Source organism: Asterias amurensis, chromosome 4 (genome assembly GCF_032118995.1).
Source record: "Asterias amurensis chromosome 4, ASM3211899v1".
NCBI lineage: Eukaryota > Metazoa > Echinodermata > Asteroidea > Forcipulatida > Asteriidae > Asterias > Asterias amurensis.
In genome coordinates, this window is record NC_092651.1 from 8,500,905 (window position 1) to 8,526,304 (window position 25,400).

Sequence of the window (25,400 nt, forward strand, 5' to 3'; positions counted from 1 at the left end):
TTTTAAGCACATGTCATGACACGGCGAAGCGTGCAGAAACAAGGGTGGGTTTTCCCGTTATTTTATCGCGACTCCAATGACCGATTGAGCCTAAATTTTTACAGGTTTGTTATTTTATATATTAGTTGTGATACACGAAGTGTGGGCCTTTGGACAATATGTTTACCGAAAGTGTCCAATGGCTTTAAGGTTCAATGCATGATTTTAAGTTTTCTACTTATCAACTAACACTCTGCACTAATGCTAAAAATAGAAACTCAACATGTTTGGGCCATGAGAGAAAATTGGTCTTTTTTTAGCAAAGTGACCTACACTATGAATATTTCTCAGGGGATTTGAATAAGTGATTATGGTGTGTGGCTATTTCGATTTATTTCCATCCAAAGTGATGCAACCACAATGAGGCTAAAAAAGGAAGTGGTCTGGTACCTTTCTAGACTACATGAAGTTAGTAATATCATTGCCAATGGGGGTAGACAGGGAATATTACAAAGATGGCTGCTGTGTGCTGAAGGTATACAATGTAGGAAAACAATGATTTGACAACGAGTGTTGCAATATCAATAACTCCAAATTTACATTCTTCTTATATTGTGTCCATGTTTTGTAGATGTGAAGAAAGTAAAGGCTGATTGATTTTTGAAAGATGGGTAAAGTCACAAAAGGTCTAAAACTATGTTGGCTTCATGCTCTTTTGTCAAAGACTTGTATACTGCACTTTTTGTTTGATCCAGCAAGACTTGCAGTCCTTTGCTTTAAAGAAGAAAGCAAACTAAAATAAAATTAAAATAAATTACACAAATTTTGTATAAAACTCCATTAAATTTTTATTTTTAATAAAAAAAAATAATAATCTGAAGAAGGTCCAGTTGGTTAGGGGCGAAAGCTACCCTACTCATTATATATAAAAAAAAAAAAAAATAAAAAAAAAGGTGTAGGTACATGCATAAATCTGACAACATGAGAAATGTGCATTGAACTATTTTGACCAGTCTGAAATAAAAGGCATGTCTTAAAAACTGTGATGGGGAAGGAAAAGTTTTAAGAACATTTGTTTTCTTAAATAGCCTTTTGGGTTTACTGAGTTCAAGGTTAAAACTTACTTAGGTTGATGGTTCAGAATCATTGAACATGTTTATTTGACTGTTTTTATATCAGCAAAAAAGGGAACACTCAACGGCAACAAAATAACAATAGACATCTCATTGAGCAACATTGACTGCAGGAGACGGGGATTTTCCATTGGCAAATTGGAACAGAAGGTGACAAGAATTACGTATTCAGGCCTGATACTTCACATAGGCGATTGCTTACAAGCTCTTTGGTAATTGCCCTGGTGCCCATGAAATGCTCATAAGGTGCCCTTTACCAATAAGTAAGTGCCTTGGTGCCCTTGCCCTTTCAAAATGAAGCATACAAGACTGTGTATTACCTTTTGATTCGACGGTGCCACATGGTTCGTCGTGGGGCTCCCACATTCAGCATTATCCTTCAGCTTGATCCCAACTTCCAAGTAGAATGGCAGGTGAACAAGATTCCTCAGGTAGTCGTGCCCTCTGATATTAGATTCTTTGAAGACAGTGTGTAGATTTTGATCGATGGCCTTTGCAATGATGTACGGGTCAATAGCAAGGATGGTTATGTACGGGTTGTCAGGCGAGGAGAACAGGGCCTTAATGGAGTCCAATAGGTGAAGGATCTGCTCTTGCTCGCAGCTGTCCAACCCGTCAACGACCACCACCATGCGGGTCTGCGTTCCTTGGAAGCCGTCCACGCAGTGCACTAACTGTGACAACGTGTCCGCCTCCGACTTCAGCGCCCGCAGGAAGCTCTCTGATTTCAGGTCGCAGTTGCGGGTGGCGCCGCGCCGTAAGCGCAGCTGCGGCGACCACACCACATTGAAAATGAACTGCAGTAGTCCGATGAGGTTGATGAGGAGGGCCACGGCGACCACGCAGCCGTTGGTTATCATGGCGATAAAGATGTGCTTCTTCATCTTCTGGGCGAGGGTGTGGCCGTTCAGGAAGTAATAGAAGAGGAGGACTAGGAAGGCGATGAGACAAGCTAGGACAAGAAGCGTGACGAGGAACCGTGGTATACAGCAACGATGTTTCCATCTGGATTGACCTGTTGGAAAAGAACCAAAACAAACCATTGATGAGCTAGTGTCAAAGCTTAAACTAGGGACTAAGCTTGGGCGATATTGCTCTTATTATCCCACGATGTATAGTCATAAAATATCGCGATATTCAATTATATCGCGATTTATTTTTAAAGTCTAAAATTCCTACATATTCCTATGTCAAATCTAAATACTCAACAAAAAAGTATACCCAGTTTCCTTGGCATTTAACGACTGAGAATATTTCTACTCCCCCTGGACAGGATGCCAGTCCATTGCAGGTTACCCCACAACCCTCGCGGCTACCCAATTTGTACTACTGGGTGAAGAGAAGCAATTAGGATAAAGTGACTTGCTCAAGGACACAAGTTCCATTCATTCATTCATTCATTCATTCAATGGTTTATTAAATATCTTCAATTCGCTGCCAGCAGCAGAATTACATGAACAGTTACAAAGTAAAAAAATTTGAGTAAATTATTACATTACTACATAAAATGGCCTATATCTTACACCGAAAATTCAACATGTGAACTAATTAAACGACAATTGTCGTGATTGACACTCGCTCTAGACTACTCGGCCACAACACCCCATAAAAGTGTTTAACAAATCTTGCTGACATTATTACCTTCTGCGTATTTGTTTCTGGTGACTCTGTACACCCTGGATGCCATGAAGCCGAGGTCTCTCTCAACCGCTGCACTGAGTGACGCTACAGCCTTCGATAACGGCGTCTCTCCTCCAATGTTGGACAGGTGTAAATGATCCCCAAATATAAATCTAAAAAAGAAGATGAGAGATTTATGTGAAAGGCACTGGACGCGATTGAAAATTGTCAACGACCAGTATTCTCAACATATGCATGCGGGGTAAGTAACGGGTAGTTCTTCACTCACCTGATGGGTAGAGCCTTGTTATTCTGGGGTGGCTTAGGGAGAGGGGTATGGGTTCCTGGGTGGCTTAGTGGGGTAAGTAACGGGTAGTTCTTCACTCACCTGATGGGTAGAGCCTTGTTATTCTGGGGTGGCTTAGGGGGAGGGGTATGGGTTCCTGGGTGGCTTAGTGGGGTAGGTAACGGGTAGTTCTTCACTCACCTAAAGGGTAGAGCCTTGTTATTCTGCGCTGGCTTAGGGAGAGGGGTATGGGTTCCTAGGTGGCTTAGTGGGGTAAGTAACGGGTAGTTCTTCACTCACCTAAAGGGTAGAGCCTTGTTATTCTGCGCTGGCTTAGGGAGAGGGGTATGGGTTCCTAGGTGGCTTAGTGGGGTAAGTAACGGGTAGTTCTTCACTCACCTGATGGGTAGAGCCTTGTTATTCTGGGGGGGGCTTTAGGGAGAGGGGTATGGGTTCCTGGGTGGCTTAGTGGAGTAAGTAACGGGTAGTTCTTCACTCACCTGATGGGTAGAGCCTTGTTATTCTGGGGGGGCTTAGGGAGAGGGGTATGGGTTCCTGGGTGGCTTAGTGGAGTAAGTAACGGGTAGTTCTTCACTCACCTGATGGGTAGAGCCTTGTTATTCTGGGGGGGCTTTAGGGAGAGGGGTATGGGTTCCTAGGTGGCTTAGTGGGGTAAGTAACGGGTAGTTCTTCACTCACCTGATGGGTAAAGCCTTGTTATTCTGGGGTGGCTTAGGGAGAGGGGTATGGGTTCCTGGGTGGCTTAGTGGGGTAAGTAACGGGTAGTTCTTCACTCACCTGATGGGTAGACCCTTGTTATTCTGGGGTGGCTTAGGGGGAGGGGTATGGGTTCCTGGGTGGCTTAGTGGGGTAAGTAACGGGTAGTTCTTCACTCACCTAAAGGGTAGAGCCTTGTTATTCTGCGCTGGCTTAGGGAGAGGGGTATGGGTTCCTAGGTGGCTTAGTGGAGTAAGTAACGGGTAGTTCTTCACTCACCTGATGGGTAGAGCCTTGTTATTCTGGGGGGGCTTAGGGAGAGGGGTATGGGTTCCTGGGGGGCTTAGTGGAGTAAGTAACGGGTAGTTCTTCACTCACCTGATGGGTAGAGCCTTGTTATTCTGGGGGGGCTTTAGGGAGAGGGGTATGGGTTCCTAGGTGGCTTAGTGGGGTAAGTAACGGGTAGTTCTTCACTCACCTGATGGGTAGAGCCTTGTTATTCTGGGGTGGCTTAGGGGGAGGGTTACAGTAAATCATGGCAAGAAGAAGGCGTAGGTAGTTCAGCTGCTTAGCCAACCAAGAAGACGTAGTTCGCATACCACGCCATTTCTTGCGATTGCCTAGATACACAAGACCTGCGACAAACAACAAGACAACTATTTACATTTCATTCCACTCAATAATTTTGCAAGCACTATAATAATATTAAGCTTATAAATGTGACTTAAAGTACAAAGATTGGGGAAAATAGTTTAATTCAGAGAATAGACAGTGTAGATTTGTGACTACAAAGTACTTGCCTTTGGCTTCTACATTCTATCTACGAATCTACACTTTCTCCTCCATTCTCCTTGACACAATGATACTATTTAATAGATGTTATTTCTGTATAAAGAATACAATTTGTTTTTACCCTTTACTGTTATCTTTAAAGCACTGTATAATCATAATTAAAGCTGCATCCCCCTGAAGATGATCAGAGCATACTGATGGAAACGTTGATTTGTCAACCACAGGCATGACAGGTTCATTTCAGAACCAACACTTCTCAAAAGAGTTTTACACATGGCGCTACTGCAAACCTCACCTTGAAATACTCATATCATACAAAATTTCAAATCCTACGTTTCGGAAAAAAAGAAAGGAAGTTTCGTTTTTCTAATTTTGGTTTTTACCCATACACCGATGTACGTTAGTACTGTATACTCAGTACTTTGCCCGAGTCCTGTGAAAAAATATCACAGGCATATTACTCGGATGGGATTCGAACCCACCACCCTTGTAATTCTAGAGCAGTGTCTTACCAACTAGACTATCGAGATTGCCCGATAGCCAGAGGCAGTTTGAATCTTATGTTTTGGCAGCGGGTACCGCAACAATATAACTGATGCTACATTGTAAATTTGCATCGGGGATAAAGAACATTAATTTTGGTTTTTACCCATACATCGATGTATATTAGCACTGTATACTCAGTACTTTCCCAAGTCCTGTGAAAAAATATCACAGGCATATTACTTGGGTAATGTTTAGTTTACTTACCTAATATAAAATACAGTGAGAAGAATAAGGTAAAAAACACTCCGACAGACGCCCCGGGCGAATTGCTGAATATAAAGAGTACGGCCGCGCCCAGCACGGCGCTGAGTAGAAGACAGACGATGAACACAAGACAGGAGAATCTAAAGATGGGTTTGCTGCTGTGCACGGTGAACTGACGCATTTCATCTGAAGGGGGAATGAAGGAAGAAAGTCAATGGGTGTGGTAGTAAAGACTACACTTCTTTGGTCATTGTCAAATTAGAGTATCCTAACTTGGTGTACGGATCCAAAAATATGCATAAAATAATCTTCATCTGAAGGGAGAATGAAGGAAGAAAGTCAATGGGTGTGGTAGTAAAGACTACACTTCTTTGGTAATTGTCAAATTGAGTATCCTAACTTGGTGTACGTATCCCAAAATATGCATAAAATAACAAACCCGTAAAAATTTGGACTCAATTGGTCATTGAAGTTGCAAGGGATTAATGAAAGAAAAAACATCCTTGGTGCAAAAATTTGTGTGCTTTCAGATGGCTAAAAAAAGACTTGATAACTTTTAATATTTGAGGGAGAAATGACCTCTTTCTCAAAAACTATGTTAGTTCAGAGGGAGCCGTTTCTCACAATGTTTTATACTATCAACAGCTCTCCATTGCTCATTACCAAGTAAGTTTTTATGCTGAAAACTATTTTGAGTAATTACCAATAGTGTCCAGTGCCTTTAAGGTTTGTTGGGGGTGGGTGCTCTATGCCTGTGCCATACATGTATATTGGGCATGGTTTATATACATGTAGACATTGAAATTGACCGAAAGGCATCTTAGTTTTGAAAGCCATACTGTTAACCTGGAGCACACTATATTGTTTACTCTTCATGTTTTTTTTGGGCGAAATTATTAGAATGAATTTTCCCCCGTCCTTATTATATCAGCCAAAATGTGCGCCTATCGGCACGCAATTTGAGCCCATTGGCCCTATACACTAGCTTATGCACAGGTAGAACCCTAATGTACTATGACGGCACTATGCGTCTCAGGCAGAGTGACTTTCCCATGTGTCATGCACGGCTTCGCTATACTGACTTTCTTTACCTTGCAGTTTCTTGAGAATGAAGGACTTTCCGCTTCCCCAACGAGCATATAGACCAACGGTTATGGGTGGGGCTAGAGTCGGCTCACTCAGAATATCGGCCAGGGCGCTACTGCATAGATCACTCATTTCACTATCCGCCTCCTCGCCTGGTGTGAAACTTCCTGGATGGGGGTCAAAACAAGTGAACTGTTGACTGGTCTGAAGGGCATTAGTATATAAATATTGACTGACAGCGATCTGAAAGATCCACTTAAAGAACTTGAACATATTCCGAGTCACATGTCTTTGACAGGTCAATTAGTGTGAACTGTTGACTGGTTAAAAGGGCATTATTTCATTCATAATGACTGGAAAGTACAGTGCACAAATATATCAACCCCTTTTACACAAAGCCAATACGGTTTTACCTGCTTGGTGTATTACTCCTTTTATGAGGCCAATTAATATGAACTATTGACCGAGTGAAAGGGAATTATTACATTCATATCCACCAGAAAGACACTTCAATTGTATGTGCAGGAAGGGTTTTAAGCAAATTCAACAACCATTTTTATATCAAAGGATATTTCACTCCACTTCCAGGCCTTGGACTTCGTTCTTGAAGGGGCACAGCAATGCTCTCTCGTAAAGGACACTTCTATTGGGAAAACCAGGGCACCACAGCAAAAGCAAAAGGCACCACTGCAATTGCTAGGGTGCCTTAAGGTTTTTCAAGGTCTGCACTTTATCTACCAGTTTAACACAAAGCCAATAAACTGGCAGTTGAAATATCCTCAGTTTACATATCTTTTCAAATAATCAACCCAATCTCTATGATATTTGTTAAGACTTACTTGCTCCAAAGATCTGAGTGAGAATGCCCTTCTGATGGTTGCAGTCTATGTTGTATGGCGTCTCCCCTTCTTTGTTGGGTTTATACAACAGGCGGCCATCTTTGGGATTCCGTAGGAGTAGCTCCGATACTTTCTTATCACGGAAGCGAATGGCTATGTGAAGGGCTGTGTCCCCACGCTAGAAGGAAAAGGAAATCGATTCTTGAAAATTGCAAAATGCTCTGTTGCTCCAAAACTGGCTCCAGCAATAGGAGAGTTTTCACCGTTCTCGCCTGTAGTGCGCATGCTCATACCTACGCGCACAATACTGAGCATGACAGGTGGCATGGTTGGCTTGTGCGTTAAGCGCTCGCCTCTCACCAAGGTGACCCCGGTTCGATTCCCGACCGGGGCCATATGTGAGTTGAGTTGTGCGTTGGTTCTCTGCTGTGCTATGAGGGTTTTCCAGACCGTCCGGTTTTCCTCCCTCGGGAAAAAAATCAAACACTTTCGATCTTTGGCTGTGCTCTGTGGTCATAATGGGTTGATGTGGCTGGCAGCAAAAGGCGCCCTGGCTTGCCAGCTTCTTGAACACGTTGTAGCTGCGTCCTTCGCAATTCAGCTCTTAGCTGCGAGTAAGGATGGTTAGCCCCCAAATTATTATTATTATTATTATTATTATTATTATTATTATTATTATTATTATTATTATTATTATTATTATTATGTGCGGGGGGACCATTATGTCTGCTGCCGCCAGCATCTCAAAAGTCTCTCATAGACCCTATAAACAACGATATCAGCGCACTCACCTGCGCTTATCCTGTCTGCCGTTTTGGGGGTAGAAATTGTGCCAAAATATTTGAGTCCCAAATTGATAGAAATGGTAGACACATATTTTTGGTTGGTGCGTTCTGCAATGTGCAAGGGGTATATAGAAATCAATAGACACCCTTTCATAACGCAAATGATTCCAGGTACGCTGAGGTCAGGCACATGTTTTTACGCACAAGGAACAGCTATTTGTTTGTTTGTTTGTTTGTTTGTTTGTTTGTTTGTTTGTTTGTTTGTTTGAATGATCTTCTCATCAAGGAAACTCGGCACACTCCCACAGAGGGATATAAACACCAAGCTGGCAACAGCCAATCTCTCTCATACAAACATTGGTTTAACGTCTATGATTATGAATCACACAAATCAAGAAACTGTGATTCATTAACTAGACGACAATATTTATTTTAGTCATTGTGTAATCAGCAGTTAGCTGGGGGATTCGAACCCACAATCTTGTGATTTCAAGTCCTACGATCTAACCACCATGCTACAGTGTCAATTATCCAATGATACTCCTCTTTTTGGCTTCCGGGATGGCACCTTTTAGAAGTTTGACATCATTATGCAAGCGGTCTAAACATAAGTGATATCTTCATGAGGAATTACTTTAAAGTTGCGTGGCCCAATTTTTGCACACATACAATTTTTGCCAAAGGCATTTTCTCAGAGTAAATTTGAACAGATGATTCTGTTTTAAAGGGAAGGTACACGTTTGGTAATTACTTAAAACAAATATTAACTTAAAAACTGACTTGGTAACAAGTATTGGGGAGCTGTTGATAGTATAAAACATTATGAGAAATGCCTCCCTTTGAGGTAATTTAGTTTTTGAGAAACAGGTAATTTCTCACTAAAATATTAAAAGAGTTCTAGCTAGAAGTCTTTTATTTCTATCTGAAAGCACACAATTTTGTCCAACAAGGATTTTTTTTCTGTCATCATTTTCTCGCAACTTCGATGACCAATTGAGCCCAAATTTTCACAAGCTTGTTATTTTATGGTTATGATGGGATACACCAAGTGAGAACACTGGTCTTTTGACAATTACCAAACATGTACAATGCCTTTAAAGTCACGTTGGTTTGAAAGTGACTCTGGCTACAGCTATGGCTACAGGCAGCATCTTTAATGCAAGAGAATAGGCATTAGGTATCTAGCAATATACACTTAAAGTGTTACTTTGGTCCAGTGGTTAGATTGCAGGTCTTGCATGGTTGTGGGTTCGAATGCCCTAAGCTAACCACTGGATTTACATTAACTAGAATAAGTATTCTCATCTAGTTACTGAATCACAATTTCTTGATTTGTGCAAATCATAATGATAGACGTTAAACCAATGTTTGTATGAGAGAGATTGGTTGTAGCCAGCTTGGTGTTTATATCCCCTTGTGATGGTTTGCAAAGTTCCCTTGATGGGAAGATCATCTAAACAAACAAACAAATACCTCTGCACGACCTTTCTAGTCTTACCTTGTCTGTTGCAGATACTTTGGCGTTCTTATCCAGCAATAAACGCACAATCTCACGATTTCTATTTCGTGCAGCTCTCAGTAACGGTGTTTCCCCTTCCTACACGCAAACAAAATACAGACACAGGGGGTAAATACATGTACGCAGAAAAAAAAACCAGAAGATAAGCTTCTCTCCTTTAAAAATTATATTCATTACTACTCTAATGGTTTACAAAACAAGAAGCACGTTTTAGGTGGACGTCCAATTTCACACTGATTACTTTCCACTCTCTTCTGAAAAGTACTCATTTTCCATTACGTCAATTTGCTCAATATCACCATGGCAACAGTCAACAAAACATACTTACACTAATCAAACTCTCGCAAAAAATTATTAACATTTTGCAGAGATAGACAATAGCTTTGTACTCATTTGACAAGACAGACGAATGTTTTTAGCGAGACACTTGTCCAGAGAGAGAGAGGGAGAGAGGAGTGCCCTAATGTATCGCATACACACTCAAGTGCTTAAATAAGCATCACTCGTGCTGTTGAGATTGTAACTCTGTACCTTATTTGATATTTCCGTGTTTGCATTGCACTCCAGGAGGGCTTCAGCGATGTCTACAAGACCCTTGTCGGCAGCCCAGAACAACGCCGTCTTCTTGTCCTAATGTAGGATATGGGATAATAACAAACACTTCAGATATTTGCGTTTTCAGGATAAATGTTTTTAAAAACGCAAATATCTGAAGAAGAACACACAGTGGGGGTGTGGTCTGGCAGTTACATAGCCTGAACATCTGGGCCCAATTTCATAGAGCTGCTTAAGCAAAAATATTTGCTTAAGCAGAAATATCCTTGCTTAGTAAAATCAGAGTACCGGCCAAGCCTCAACTCAATTGTTATGCTAAGTAAACAACAGCTAAATACCAGTCACAAGCAATGTATACATGTATGTCATGAAATTTTGTCCAGTAACATGTGTAAAATAAGCAAGCTATTTTCGTGCTTAAGCAGCTCTATGAAATTGGCCCCTGGGCCCAATGTCATGGCTGAGACTCTGTTTACAGCCAAATTCTGTGCTTTGATAACCTTTCTCCACTTAACGGAGCAAGCGCAAAATTTCTGCGCTATCTGCTAATCTACATTATGTAAGCGCAGAATGCCTAGTACATGGAGCACCAGCACAAGCAATGTCGGTGCTGAATTTCCCTGCTACCATAAGCGCTGATTCTTTGCTCACAGGGTAAAAGCAAAGCCATGAATCCAATGTCAGATACAGGTCTTGCCCCCCTGCCAGGTATACCATTGACCTCTCATTCGTTTCACAGGGAGATTCACAGTTAATTCCCTGTACATATTACAAGCCTGTACTGCGTCTTGCAATCGCAAAAATTATATAACAAAAATCAGGAAGATATACATATTCCAGATTTACATTCAACATAACAGGGACAAAGTGTTCATAATCAGGACAATTTTGCAGCTTGTTCATCAGTATATTGAAAGTTTGGTTTATTTTCTGCAGAATAAACGAGTTGGCAGCTCTGCATTTCACAACTATTTGGTTCTTTAACAATTTACCGATAGAGAGCATTTAGAAACAAATCAATTTAGTACGAAGTATAAAACACCATCAGTGGATTTGCTGATGATGAAACCCAGAAACACCATGGAAACAAGATCCCTCAAAATAATCCAACCATATGTTTAAATGCAGTGACTTTAATCCCATAAACCCTGTGTTCATACCGTTGAACAACGAGCAATCTTAATTTCCCTACATATTTCATGACCAACAGCAGCCTCCATAATCCACTGCAAACAATAAACAGAGCAGAAACTCCCAAACCAATCCTCAACGATTAGAATTACAGCAAATGACTAGAAAAAGTCAAGGTTACACAAATTCACTTTTTATCGACCTGCATATTTTTCAACCTATTAAAGGGTGTGAGTACTTTTGGTTGGACACAAAACACAGACATCCACTGATTTACATTAAACTTACACGGTGCACGCACGCAAGATTCATAGCTATTAGTAACAGCGCGTAATCTTTTTCTGAGCATGTGCGCGTAATCTATTTCTAAGCGCGCACGCAATCTGTTTCTACGCGTGCACGTACACACAACCCACACACAACCCACACGCAACATATTTTTGACACAGTTTTTGAAAAAAATATTTCAAACCTCAAATTTTCATTTGTCAAAGTGTCTATAATTGTATTTTTTTAACGTTTATTAACAAAAGGGCATTTATGAATTGGAATAAAAGAGTAGTGACTCATTCTTAAATGCACCTTTAAAACCTTGCTTTCAGTTCGGGCCTTTATCACACAACAACGACCCTGCTGGTTTTAAATGGATGTTAAAGAACTCGTCGCTACTCTTTTAAATGAAACGTTTCATACATTTTATTTTTTAACACTATTGACAAAAACTCCCACCAAACACTGAGGAACTTAAGGGGAATAAACGACCTCACGACATGTACAGAAAAGGGAGAAGTATTAAAATAATGCGACAGCGTTCCCCCACTATCAAATTATTGGGTTTGCATATTTGCACAATTGATAGGGCGGTGAATCTTTCCTACCTGCCCAAGCAATCCAATTTGATTTGTCGGCTTACTGGGGCGTAAGGGTTATCTATTAACATGCAGGTGGTCTGACAGGAGACAGCAATTATGGGTGCTAGTTGTCGCTCATTTAAAGTCACCTGGAAATAGATTTTTCTTTTCTTCAAACAGTGTATATGTTTCTGAACAATAACATACTTTTTTGAGTAATTGTTTTTAACGATTTATATGTTAAAAAAAATATAAAAAGTTGTGTGGGGGGTGACTCCGCCTACCCCTCTTGTGACGTCAATCGACATGATCGAGGCAGACTTTGCCTCGATCGAACATCGAACACACGTACGTGCAAGTACATTCAAGTCCTAGTCGTGAGTTTGTACGTTTCGAAAAAGATTATTTCTTGCATTTTCCCGGCAATGTCGACCAGGTGTATTGCTGCAACAAAACAACTAAAGATGGGGTCATGTTTGCAAAGTGGTCTGGTCCGACGTCTTTTCCAGCGCTATGCAGCAAACACTTCGAGCCGTCGTGCTTCGAGAATCCGGACTACACTACACTTTTTGACATGAAGAGAAAAGATCTTTTCTAAAACATGATGCCATCCCAACAATTTTTCCAGCTCGTGGGGAAGTCGAAGAAGGTACCTGAAAGACGTAACGAACCTAAAGGAGCATTTGCCTAATGTGAAAAAAATCAGGTATTGTTTCAACTTTGAGGGCATGTTTTTAGCTTGCGCCAAGCGTCACTATCTTGTGTTGGCACTGCATGCGATTCATCGCGCCTCGATTGACGTCACGAACAGCGCCCTCTCGGGTCGGGTTTTTTTTGGCCCTGGCCGGGAATCGAACCGGGGTCACCTTGGTGAGAGGCCAGCACTTTACGCACAAGCCAACCGTGCTACATAATTGGATCTCAGAATTCAGAACTTTAAAAAACCTCTCTCTCTGTAAAAAAATGTCAGTCAGCGCCTTGAGTACCTTGTTGGTAGATACAGCCGCTATATAAGACTTCAATATTATTATTATTTACATGATATTGAAAAGGTTTGCAGTAACACCATGTAATGATAATCTCTAAATGAGATAAGAGAAGACAATGAAGAAGTTTAAGTTTTTGATATTGGAAAAAAAGCCTTAGTGAATTACTCCAGTGAAAACCCATGCAGTCAGGTAAGGACTGAAAACCCAATCCACAAAGTGCCCCCGGTAGGATTCAAACCAGGGCCCAGTTTCATAGAGCTGCTAAGCACAAAAATTTGCTTAGCATGGAATTTTTGCCTCGATCAAAACAGGATTACCAACCAAATTTCCTTGTGATTTTCAGGATAAGCAAACAACAGCTGAGCACAAGTAACAAACAATATGCAACAAATGGAAATTCGGTTAGTAATCCTGTTTTTATCAAGCTAGAAGTTTCATGCTAAGCAAATGTTTGTGCTTAGCAGCTCTATGAAGTTGGGCCCAGGATCCCCAAGGTGGAAGGCAAGGCCAGACACTAATATGCCAATCTAAATGCCTTGTCGAAACACCATGTGAGAATCTCTTTTGAGTAGTGTGGATTCTAAGAAGAACCGGTGGTTGACGTACTACTCATTGTTTCAATTGAGTACGTTCTGATGGCTTCCTGTGTGGAATCGCTGCGCTGTTTCCTACATACGTCAGAGCGTATAGAACGGACAGACCCAAAACACATGAATAAAAACATAATAAAATTGATTTGAATTGAATCTGGGAGGCACTTCATTATTTAAAGATGGGCAGGGCGCCAAGGTCAAATTCATTTTTGTGATGCATTCATTTTCCAACATGTACAACAGTGGTAGAAATCTCAGGCCATTAACTATTTTTGGCAAAATGGTGTTAATTGCCATTACATTTGATACTATTTCAGGGCTACATTTGTAAATTGGAAACATGAGGTCGTTTGATATCAACAACAAATGGTCTGCACATTCCAAAAAGGGATTTTGGCAATGCCCAAATGGTATAACTTAATGTCATTTTGATTGAATATTGTTGAATTTCCCTTACCAAAAATGTAAAGACCTTAAATCTGAAGCAGTAATGTCAACACACAAAATATAACCCATAAAATATACACTCTGAGAAACATTTCTGCATGAAACATTTGAAACATTTCTCAGATTGAACACTTTTTGAAGAACCATTTTCCTTGGATGGGGAATCGTTTCTCAAAATCAACAGCTGCGATGCTTCGTACCCATTAAGATTTTATGCTCATTCATTTTTGGAGTAGTTACCAACGGTAATAAATAAATTTCTCCCTTTAATGTGCAAGGTTGTGAATAAAAGCTTCATCGACCCACGCTACACTATAAGCAGTTCCTGAACGTGCGATTCCTGCTCGTCACTGTTGAAGTGAAGTGGCTGCACTTGCTTAAAGCAATCGCACAACATCGGTAAACAGTATTGTCCAAAGGCCCACACTGCGTGTATCACAACTTATATATAAAATTAAAAACCTGTGAAAATGTAGGCCCAATCGATCTTTGGAGTCGGGAGAAAATAACGGGAAAACCCACCCTTGTTTCCGCACGTTTCGCCGTGTCATGTTTAAAAAAAATCCGTTATTCTCGATATTGAGAATTGATCATTATTTTAATGTTTTCTCAAAAAGTAAAGCATTTCATGGAATAACATTTCAAGGGAAGTCTTCCACCATTACCATGTGTAAAACCTGTGAGTCATTTGTAAATCTGTGAACTTTTAATTTTTGTTCTGTTTAGAAAGTGTCCAATGGCTTCAAAGGGAAGGAATACATTTTGGTAACGCTTCTCAGATAAAAACTCTGGAGCAGTGAATTACATAACCATATTATCAACTAGGAGAATTTCTTGTAACACCATGTGGCTAATCCCTTTTTGAGAAGTGTTGGTTTTGAAAAGAACCATACTTATTTAATACATGTATATCCATTGAAGTGAAATGTTTCTCAATATGCTTTATACTATCAAAAGCTTCTAAAGGCTTCTAACCGTTTTTACTGCCTTTAATTTAAAAAGTGATTACCACCGGGTAACCAGGGCAAAATTTCATTAATAAGCCCAAAAACTTGCTAAGCACAGAAAACTCTTGGTTAACAAAAAAGGTTACCATCCAAAAACAGTTACCTTCGGTACAGTTACCTTCACTGTGACTGGTACCTTAATTCACGTATTTTTAACTTGTTTCGTCAGTTTAGTCTTTTGATACTTTTTAATAGTTGTTAATAGTTTCCAGCTGCTTGTGGATGCTACCGAAAGATAAGTTATCTGCTGTTTTCTGCCTACATTTGACTGTTTTTAACATTGCCCTTGGGTTGCCTATGCACTCTCCGTGTCTTCACCAATGCAACGAGGTTCATTCAACCGTGTAGCGTGTGCCACACCATCGCTACCCCTGAGCCTCCAGTGTGGCTGTCGGCGTGAACATGCCTCGTGTACTGTTCTCAGCGGGGCAACTTCGTCGTTTGCAAAACTCAACCATTGCAACGATGAAACTCCCTTCGGCAGTTTTTACTTTCCTACGTGAGTTAAACCTATGCCGCAGACCACCGACACGTCGACTTTACCGTGGAGGCTACACTACACGATCATGTACTTTCCACTGCAAAAGCATCCATGAGTTGGGACATGTCGGAACAATTCCTGTAGTTGTTGGGCGGCGGCGGCGGCCATCTTTAAATGGCATGTCGACGAGAACTAACTCTACCTCGCCAATTCTGTCACGCAATAATGCCAACCTGGTCGTGATAAAACAGGATAAAATGGAAACACCCAGAGTCTGTCAACTTCTCAACGTGAGTACACTAAATGCGAGGTCAATATGTAATAAAACAGCTGACATTTTGGAAGTCTTTAATGAAAGAAATGTTGATGTCATGGCTATCACGGAAACCTGGCTCAAAAGTAAGGACACCGTTACTCCATCCAATCTTACATCTCAGGGACACAAGTTTGTTCATAGCTGTAGAATCAATAAATCTGGTGGAGGTGTTGGACTGCTGTACAAGCCTGATGTTAATCTACGCATCCCCTCCATTAGATTTGCCACTACATCATTCGAATACATGGAATGTGAGATTCTCTGCTCGAGGAAAACAGTTCGTTTGTTCGTGCTTTATCGACCACCTGCCTCCAGCATAACCCTGTTTTTGACTGAGTTTAGCACTCTGATTGAGAGTATGCTTTCATCACCTACTGAATTTGTTGTTATGGGCGATTTCAATCTACACTGTGATCGTGTTGATGCTAGAGACACAACATCATTGATGAATCTCCTCGACTCGTGTAATCTGAAGCAAAACGTCCATCAAACAACACACAACCGAGGACACACGCTAGACTTGGTTATTACTCGCTCAACCCTACCCATCATCAGAAACATTGATGTGTTTGATTACACTTTATCTGATCACTCATTGGTAACTTGCTCTCTTGATGTCGACAGACCTGCACCACAGAGGAAGCCTGTAACTTTTCGCATGATAAGAGACATTGACACTGCTAAGTTTGCTGATGATGTATCTACATCCACACTTGCACACATGGCAAGAGCTGACACAGATCCAGCTGATCTGGTCAGGGCATACAACACAGTCATGGGAGAAATTCTTGATCGTCATGCTCCCCTGAAGACTAAAACCTTTACTTTCCGCCCCAATACTCCCTGGTTTTCAGACGAAATTCGACGAGAACAAGCTAGACGCAAGAAACTTGAAAATAAATGGCGTTCTACGAGCTTAACTGTTGACCGAGACGTATATAAATACCAGCGCAACAAGGTCAGTGAACTCATCCAAAAGTCAAAATGTACCTACTACCAAAACCTCATTGTTGACTGTCGAGGTGATGGGAACCGTATTTTCAGAATTCTTGACGGTCTGCTCGGTCGTAAGAAGGTCGCACAATTGCCATCTGGTGGATCTGCAAGTGGTGTTGCCAGCCACTTCAGTCAGTTTTTCCAGAACAAGATCTTCAACATACGAATGAACTGCGAGGAGGTCGTTAATAGTGAAGCTACATCGGATCTTGATGATCTCAGACAGCATCCACGTAGTGCTCCCGATGATAATCTTGCACTCAAGACGGTCTCCTATCTCCACATCGAAAAAACTAATACGCCAATAACCACCCAAGTCCAGCATCATTGATCCCATCCCAACCAAACTTCTCAAATCATGTTTATCTGCGGCTGCTCCATTAATTGCATCAATAGTTAATTCATCAATTACTCACAGTGTGGTACCTGAAATACTCAAATCTGCATCTGTTACTCCAATCTTCAAAAAGAGGAACAACGATCCCGAGAGTCTCGCAAGTTATAGACCTATCAACAATTTGCCATTTCTCGCAAAAATCCTCGAGAAAGTTGTGGCACATCAACTCTCACACCACATGTCACAAAACCATCTGGATGAACCTTATCAGTCTGCTTATCGCAAATTTCACGGGACCGAGACTGCTCTTACACGCATACAGAACGACATCCTACTCAGCATGGACCAAGGGAAAGTTGCTATCCTCGTTTTGTTGGATCTCAGTGCAGCTTTTGACGCTCTCGACCATCAAATCTTGCTGGAGAGACTACAGTCGCACGTCGGTGTGTCGTCGGATACGGCTTGTTGGTTCAAATCATATCTCGCTGGCCGAACTCAAACTGTGAACATTACAACCGACTCGGAAACAGGTTCATCATCTTACCCCTTAAGGTACGGAGTCCCACAGGGGTCGGTATTGGGGCCCCTCCTGTTTAACATTTACATGCTACCCATTGGTCAAGTCATTCGCAATCATGGTTTGACCAGTCACTTCTATGCAGATGATACTGTCCTGTATGTATCAGCTTCACCAACTTCAGATGGTGTAACAATGTGCACTTCACTTATTGAGAGATGTTGCACTGACATCAAACGTTGGATGAACTCAAACTACATGAAACTCAACACTAACAAGACCGAGCTGCTTGTTATAGGTACACCTGGACATTTAAATAAAGTTCCTGCCTTCAACTTAAACATTGGAGATGACTGTGTAGAAGTTTCAAAACAAATCAAGAATCTAGGGGTTGTATTTGACCATGAACATTTGAACATGAAAATGCAAACTCATATTCGTGAAGTAGCTCGTAATGCCATGTACCATCTACATAACATCAGTAAAATTAAACAATATCTGACTTACTCAGTTACTGAACAGGTTCTTACATCTCTAGTTATGTCCAGGGTTGATTACTGTAATGCTCTGCTTGCAGGTCTTCCTCAATCTACGATTGCACCTCTACAACGTGTCCAAAATTGTGCAGCTAGAATTCTTACAGGTACTAGAAAATGTGATCATATTACCCCTGTTCTCATGAAATTGCACTGGCTTCCGGTAAAGTATCGTATTATTTATAAAAATTTGTCTGCTTGTTTTTAAATGTATAAACAGTCTAGCTCCAGGCTATCTTTGTGAACTATTGCTTACGGTTAACTCAACTTCACGTAGGACCACACGTTCATCCTCAGATAAAACTAGATTGCAACCTGTGAACACTAGATTATGTACTTACGGTGACAGAGCTTTCTCTGCAATAGCACCTCGTCTGTGGAACCAGCTAAATGTTTGTCTCAGGGAGGAAAACTCCCTCTGTAGCTTTAAATCTGGGTTTAAGACACATCTTTTTAGGGAAGCATTTTTAACTTAAAGTATTTTTCTATGTTCTTACTGCCCTGCTGCTTCATATTATTGTTGCGGTTTTTATAATTGTTATTATCATAATTATTGTTTGTGTTTTTTTTACTGGATCAAACAATTTCGGTGGCTTTTACTCAATGTGTTTGATTGATTATATTAATCTTTTTACTTGTACTGTACATGTATCTTTATTGTTTTATGATCATACTTTATGGATTTTTGTGGTTAAAATTTGTTGTTGTTGTAAAGCGCCTGGGAGCATTTTTAATGGATTTGGCGCTATATAAATGTTTATTATTATTATTATTATTTACCTTACTCATTTTTTGTTCAACAAAGTGATTTTAGTTAAGCAGTATTTTCTGCTTTTAAAACAGCTTTATGAAGTTGGGCCCTGTTTCTGCTAAGCCCAATTTGGTTGCACGAAACAAATCTCTCTTTACTAGTAGCTTCATGAAATTGGACCTACATTTTGCATAGAGCTCCCCCTAACAGGTGAACCTACTGTCTATAACCATTGACTCCAAACTTAGCACCCTAAGGGCTGTCTGCAATCAATTTAATTTTCCACCTGTGCATTCCCCCTAAAGACAGTAAAAAAAAACTCCAAAGTGCATCCGCCCCACCATCAGCAAAAGGTTTCCTGTACTTTCCATCATAAACATCCCCTACCTTCCCACAAAATAACTGAAATATTTGTAAAACACAGACAGTGCAATTTACTGGTAGGATTTATAAAGTACAGAATGGCAGTAAAAATGGAACCTGGAAACTGATCCAATAATTGGTCTCATAAGCCCACACAAATCAAATCTTACTGGCCGTTGAAGAAAAATACCCTTATGCCAGGAAACATTGTGTAGGCTGGAATTCTACCATGCCTAAATCAGTATAATCAACGTCATAAAAGCTTTTATTATTCCACAACTTGTATGTAGTGACTGAATAATGTTCCAACAGACAAGAGAAAGGAATAGACTATGTGGTGACGCCAAAAGGATTTTCATACAACAATAGATAAACCAAACCATGGTTAGGGGGGGGGGGGATTCTGCATCAGAAAATACACATCTGCGTTGATAACAAATCACAAATAATATTCTTTATCCCCCGATGCAAATTTAACATCTATTAAATTGTTGCAGAACCCGCCGCTAAAATATAAGACTGGCTAGGTGGTTTAATGGTATCACAGCAGGGCCCAAATTAATGCCTCTGCTTATCTCCTAATTCTGCGCTTGCGATCGCGATTAAAAGAGTGATCATGAGTACCAAACAAATAACTTCCCTAAAAAAAGTGCCCAAAATAAATACTTCTTTTCCGATAAGCTTCCCTTATCAATAAAACTAAAAGGATGGTAATCAATCTACTGATTACAATGGATTAATTTTCAGAGGAGCATGCACTCATTTTGCCAGTCTAAATTTCAAGAATATGTATAAATAGACTGTGCAAGTTGCAATAGATGTATTGCACAATATAAGTGTCATTGACCGCCATACTTGATGAGAAACAACGCAAAAGTGCATGCTGCACACATATCTCAGCCAATGATAGCCTTTCCCGCTTGCAGGTTTCATCAACGATAGTGGCCGATGACATCATGCGCAATCCATCTATTCTGCTTATCAAAACAGCCCAATACTCTACTCGTTACATTAATGTATACCGTAACTTAATAATTTTTTGCTTTACTCCAGAATATAATCCATGTAATTGTTGATATTTTTCATGGAAGTATGGAAATAAATGTGTATTTGAATTGACTTGAATTGTATTCAAACACTTCATGTGCAATATCTACTGTGTTCAAACATTTCTGGAAACCATGAATACACGCGTGCATTGCTTTAAGAAATTCAAGGGAACCAACGTTGAGCACTTTAAAGGATTCGGGTACTTTTTCAAAATGTCCATAGATTTACATTAAACTTACTGGGTTTGAAGATAATGATAGTGGAAAGCTTCCCTTCAAATCTTACTTGCTGAGGTGCTGTAGTTTTTGAGAAATGAGTAAAACAATGTCATGAAAATACGTTTGTAAATGATTGAAATAATTTTCGTCTCATGAGACGAAAATTATTTTCATGACATTGGTTTACTCATTTCCCCATAACTACAGCACCTCAGCAGGTAATATTTTCAGGGAAGCTTTCTACTATCATTATCTTTAAACTGTGTAAGTTTAGTGTAAATCTGTGGACATTGTGTTTTTTGTCCTACAAAAGTTACATAGACCCTTTAATGCTAAAATACATACACAGTCTAGTGTCGTTAAAAAATATGTAAGTTTTAGTACATGCCATAAAGTGTGATCGAATTGGCCATTATGGTCACTAAGTGACATGATCAGATTGCATACATGTACAACACTCAGCATTCAATAAAAGCCTGCACTCATAAATAACCTAAAGACGGCAAAAAAAGAAACGCAGCTGTTGGAAGAGCACCTGTTATTTTAAAATTGTTACTCGTATTTTAAAAATAAAAATACAAGGAGACGGAAAATTTAATTGCGGCGATTTTGACACCTTGTTTGTTACAATCAGTCGAGTATTGTTGTCGCGGTAAGTGCTTACAAGTGAAAAGTGCCCATTTCCATTCTTGCAGTAACTCCTATTGACAAGAACAGCTTTTCAAAATTCCCGCTGAATCAGAGGAGAGATCAATCATGTCAATAGGAGTTCATTTTTAGAATACGATTAACAATTTTAAAATTATAGGTGCTTTTCCAACAGCTGCGTTACTTTTTTTGCTGTCTTTACATGTAAGACACTGTAGATTTTGGGATGAAATAGTTCCATTGGGGATAAAAAATGTATTGTTTTTTTAAATAAAAATAGTCATGATAATAATAGGCAACATTTATATAGCGCATAAGCAGTGGCATCAATGCGCTTATTTACAAACAGTAAAACCCCCACATCAATGGATGATAATTAGGACTGTAAAGTTTGTCCATTCCCGGGGGTCCTGCGGGGAAAACCCAGCGGTATGATTCGAACCCTCGACCCCCACCAAAGCAGGACTCAATGTCATGGCACAGATTTCCGCAGAATTCTGTGCTTACGATGCACTATGAAATGCCAGAATCTATGGGTTGTAGACGCAGAAAACCGCAGTAAGAAAAACTATGAAGTTGGGCTCTTCAGGGTATTTTTCCCCCCAATTTTTTTTTCCAGGATCTTAAATGCACAGGATTTTTCTGTGTCTTTTCCCACAGTGATTAACATTAGTTGACATCACATATTCCCTTAGCAATGCAGATCACTACATTGGTCTGATTATTTCATGGCCGATCAGTTCACTTTGTGAAATTCGGCATGAACATAGTTTGTAATCATAGATTATATAGCTCAACATTCCGATGAATGATTGAATGAACTTTTGCACGTGGCCAAATTTCATAGAGCCGATTAAGCACAGAAAGTAGCTAAGCACAACAAAACTACCAAACTAATACCAGCCAAACCAGTATGTCACATGTAATAATTGTGACTGGTATTCTGCTTAGCAGAAAATTTTTCAGCAATAGTTTCTGCTTAAGCAGCTCTATGAAACCAGGCCCCGGATCCAATTTCATGGCTCTGCTTACCGCAACTGCACTGACGGCGTCCTATAAAGTAAGTATTTCAATAAGCTGTAAGCAGAGCCCTGGAGCCGGGCCCAGATTTCCGATCAGATTAACACAGAAATCGGGCCCAGATTTCCGATCAGATTAACACACCAACTGAAACGCATTAGCAACTAAGACGACAGAATGGAATGAAATGACATGAATGAGAGGAGAAGTAACAAACTGTGGTCAACGAACAATACTTACATGTCCTTGAAGGTTGACATCTGCGTATTTGTCCAGCAGAGCTTTAACAATTTCGGTGTGTCCACCTTTTACAGCATGGATTAGAACGGTGTCTTCACTCTGTACAATCGGAATAAGAAATAAATGAATACAAAAAATGAGCAACGATAAGTCCTCAGCGGAAACAAGACCATAAAAAAAGTACAGGTCAGAGACAAGCAGGGAGACTCCAGAACGCCAGCCTGCACTCGGCAGTCTCTATGTACGTAGTCATGGGGAACTGTTTACTTATAGACATGTAGAAAGATGCGTTCAGTCTGTGATTGCCAAATGCTTTTTAATCACATTATTGCAATCCGTCTCGCTTGTAAAACTCTCGATCGAGTCTTTAGGATGAATTCAATCACACGTTCTGTTGGGCTCCGACCATGGCGAATCTGAAGCCAGCACAAATTAATAAAGACTAAATGAAGGAGCTTTAATTGTACTTGGGTCGCCTAGCTCCATGTCTTGACAGAATTATATGGGGTTTGAAATTTAATTGGACCATGGGTTATGAAATTGCAACGGACAACTGTAAGGGAACTGAGCAATATCAGAAAGCAATATTCTGTCAGCCATGTTGGTTTACTTTTATCTAAAAAATAAATTGGTGAGTTGGGAAAACCGCATCACACAGGTTTAACTTAAGAGAAAATGTGAAGACATGTTTGATATTTTATTTGTTTGTTATCACTTACAGTTCAAAGTCATAACAAAATTAGAACAACAAAATTATGCTTACCAGAATAAGGTTACCAGGCAAAAATGTATGCACCATTTCTGAATGGTATCCTGCTAATTTTTGCTTAGCACAAATATGTAAGCAAAATTGTCTGCTCAAGCAGCTCTGTGAAATTCAGCCCAGATTTTGTACAATTACATATTCCCACGGTCAACGCTATGCGACTAATCACGTTAATGATTACCATGGAATTGCTCGTTTGGCGACATCTGGCTCATCGTAGCAAACCTGGGCCTAATTTCATAGAACTGCACCGCACAAACAGTTGCCAAGCACAATTAAATTACGCTTACCAGACTAAAGTTCACCAGCCAAAGTACCATGTTACATGTTCAATCTTTGACTGGTATCCTTATATTTTTGCTAAGCATAAAATAATCAAGCAACATTTTTTTGCCTAAGCAGCTCTATGAAATTGAGCCCAGTGCTCAATATTCAAAACAGCAAAGAAGTTTTATTGAGAGTGTTTCAATCTTAATTGCTGTAAAGCAAAGAGGGATGACACATTACAATGGACCCTTCCCATGAAATTTGCTAATTACATTCTCGCATGCGTACAGACCCTGTTGGTTGGCAAACGCCATAGAGTTGTGCACTAAGCAGACGCGCAATCGCGTCTGCGTGACGCACCCATTACCCGTGTACAAAACAGCGCGATATTCCCTCAATTTGCCAACCAAAAAACATTAGTGCGCACGCGCTATGTGCAATTTACATATTTCATGGGAAGGGTCTATTGTCCATGGCGATATAGCAGACTCAAAAACTAAAAGTGAATCCGAGTGTTTTTTTAAATCAAGTCCAAGCCAAAAGCTAAAACAAATTTGCTTAAATTCTCTTAAGGATATCCCAACGGTGCCCCAACATAAACACACCACATCAATGTCCCTGCTTCGTGAGCGCCCAGACACTACTTCCCATCGGCCATGTAAACTTTAATACCCTCAACAAAAAATCCCTCGCTAGAAAACGGACATATTTTTCCAATCTTCTTTCAACAGCAACAACATTCTCAACGCTAAATATAAAAAAAGAGCAAAAGAGAAAAAATAACATCCCGACTACATCGATACACAAGGGAAATTACTCCCAACTATTGATTACCAACCGATGGGGGACCGGTGTGTTGACTCAAATTCGACGGTGGATGAAAACAATTTATGGAAGTGTGTTTTGTTTTGGACTTAAGATGGAAAGCCTGCGACGGTTTTGGGTTAATTTGGCTTAGATAACATTCTGTGTGTCTGGATTATTAAAGTATATGGAGGAAGTGTAGAATACTTATTTTTTTATTGTTTCTTATTTTGTTGTCTTATACAAAGGGCTTAAAGACACTAGACACTATTGGTAATTGTCAAAGACCAGTCTTCTCACTTAGTGTATCTCAACATATGCATAAAATAACAATACTGTGAAAATTTGAGCTCAATTGGTCATTGATGTTGCGATATAATAATGAAAATGAAAGTTGTGTGCTATCAGATGCTTGATTTCGAGACCTCAAATTCTAAATCTGAGGTCTCAAAATCAAATTTGTGGAATTTTACTTCTTTCTCGAAAAGTACGCTATTTCAGAGGGAGCTGTTTCTCACAATGTTTTATACTATCAACCTCTCCCCATTACTCGTCATCAAGAAGGGTTTTAAGCTGATAATTGTTTTGAGTAATTACCAATAGTGTCCACTGCTTTTAAAGAATACTGTTTTAGCTGTTTAATTGTTTTAATGCTACATGTATGTGAATTAAGGTATGTGCAAAAATAGTGAACTGCCCTCACATTTCGACCTTAGCAGACAGGATTTTAGCTTTTGCTTGTGCTATGTTTAAAACTAAAAGTCCCTCAGTGATCCCCAGAGCGGTTGATTTTCCCTCGTCTTTACCTCCCGAAAAAATAGATTGCAACAAGGATAATTTTGGTCTCAGACGTACTTTTAACCAAAATAGGACTTGAAGCAGTCAATATTTGTATACTAGTCAAATATTGTTTGTTCCACACAAATTGAAATTGGGAAAGTAGAAATAACTGTTGCAAACTGCTTATTACCAAGCAAAAGGACATATGGTATAAATGCACCAAAATAGTTC

At 40.0% G+C, this 25,400-nt stretch overlaps 1 protein-coding gene across 2 annotated transcripts in view; it reads right to left on the minus strand.

Moving 5' to 3' along the window:
• LOC139935755 (uncharacterized) overlaps nt 1-25,400 on the minus strand; it is a 190,450-nt gene that overhangs the window by 19,945 nt on the left and 145,105 nt on the right. For both annotated transcript variants that reach the window (XM_071930320.1, XM_071930319.1), the window contains exons 11-19: nt 22,553-22,651; nt 10,038-10,136; nt 9,486-9,584; nt 7,203-7,380; nt 6,369-6,530; nt 5,278-5,463; nt 4,214-4,370; nt 2,754-2,905; nt 1,433-2,127 (exon numbers count right to left, since the gene is read on the minus strand). In XM_071930320.1, the coding sequence (XP_071786421.1) occupies nt 1,433-2,127; nt 2,754-2,905; nt 4,214-4,370; nt 5,278-5,463; nt 6,369-6,530; nt 7,203-7,380; nt 9,486-9,584; nt 10,038-10,136; nt 22,553-22,651 (1,827 nt within the window). The remainder of the gene's footprint in view (nt 1-1,432; nt 2,128-2,753; nt 2,906-4,213; nt 4,371-5,277; nt 5,464-6,368; nt 6,531-7,202; nt 7,381-9,485; nt 9,585-10,037; nt 10,137-22,552; nt 22,652-25,400) is intronic.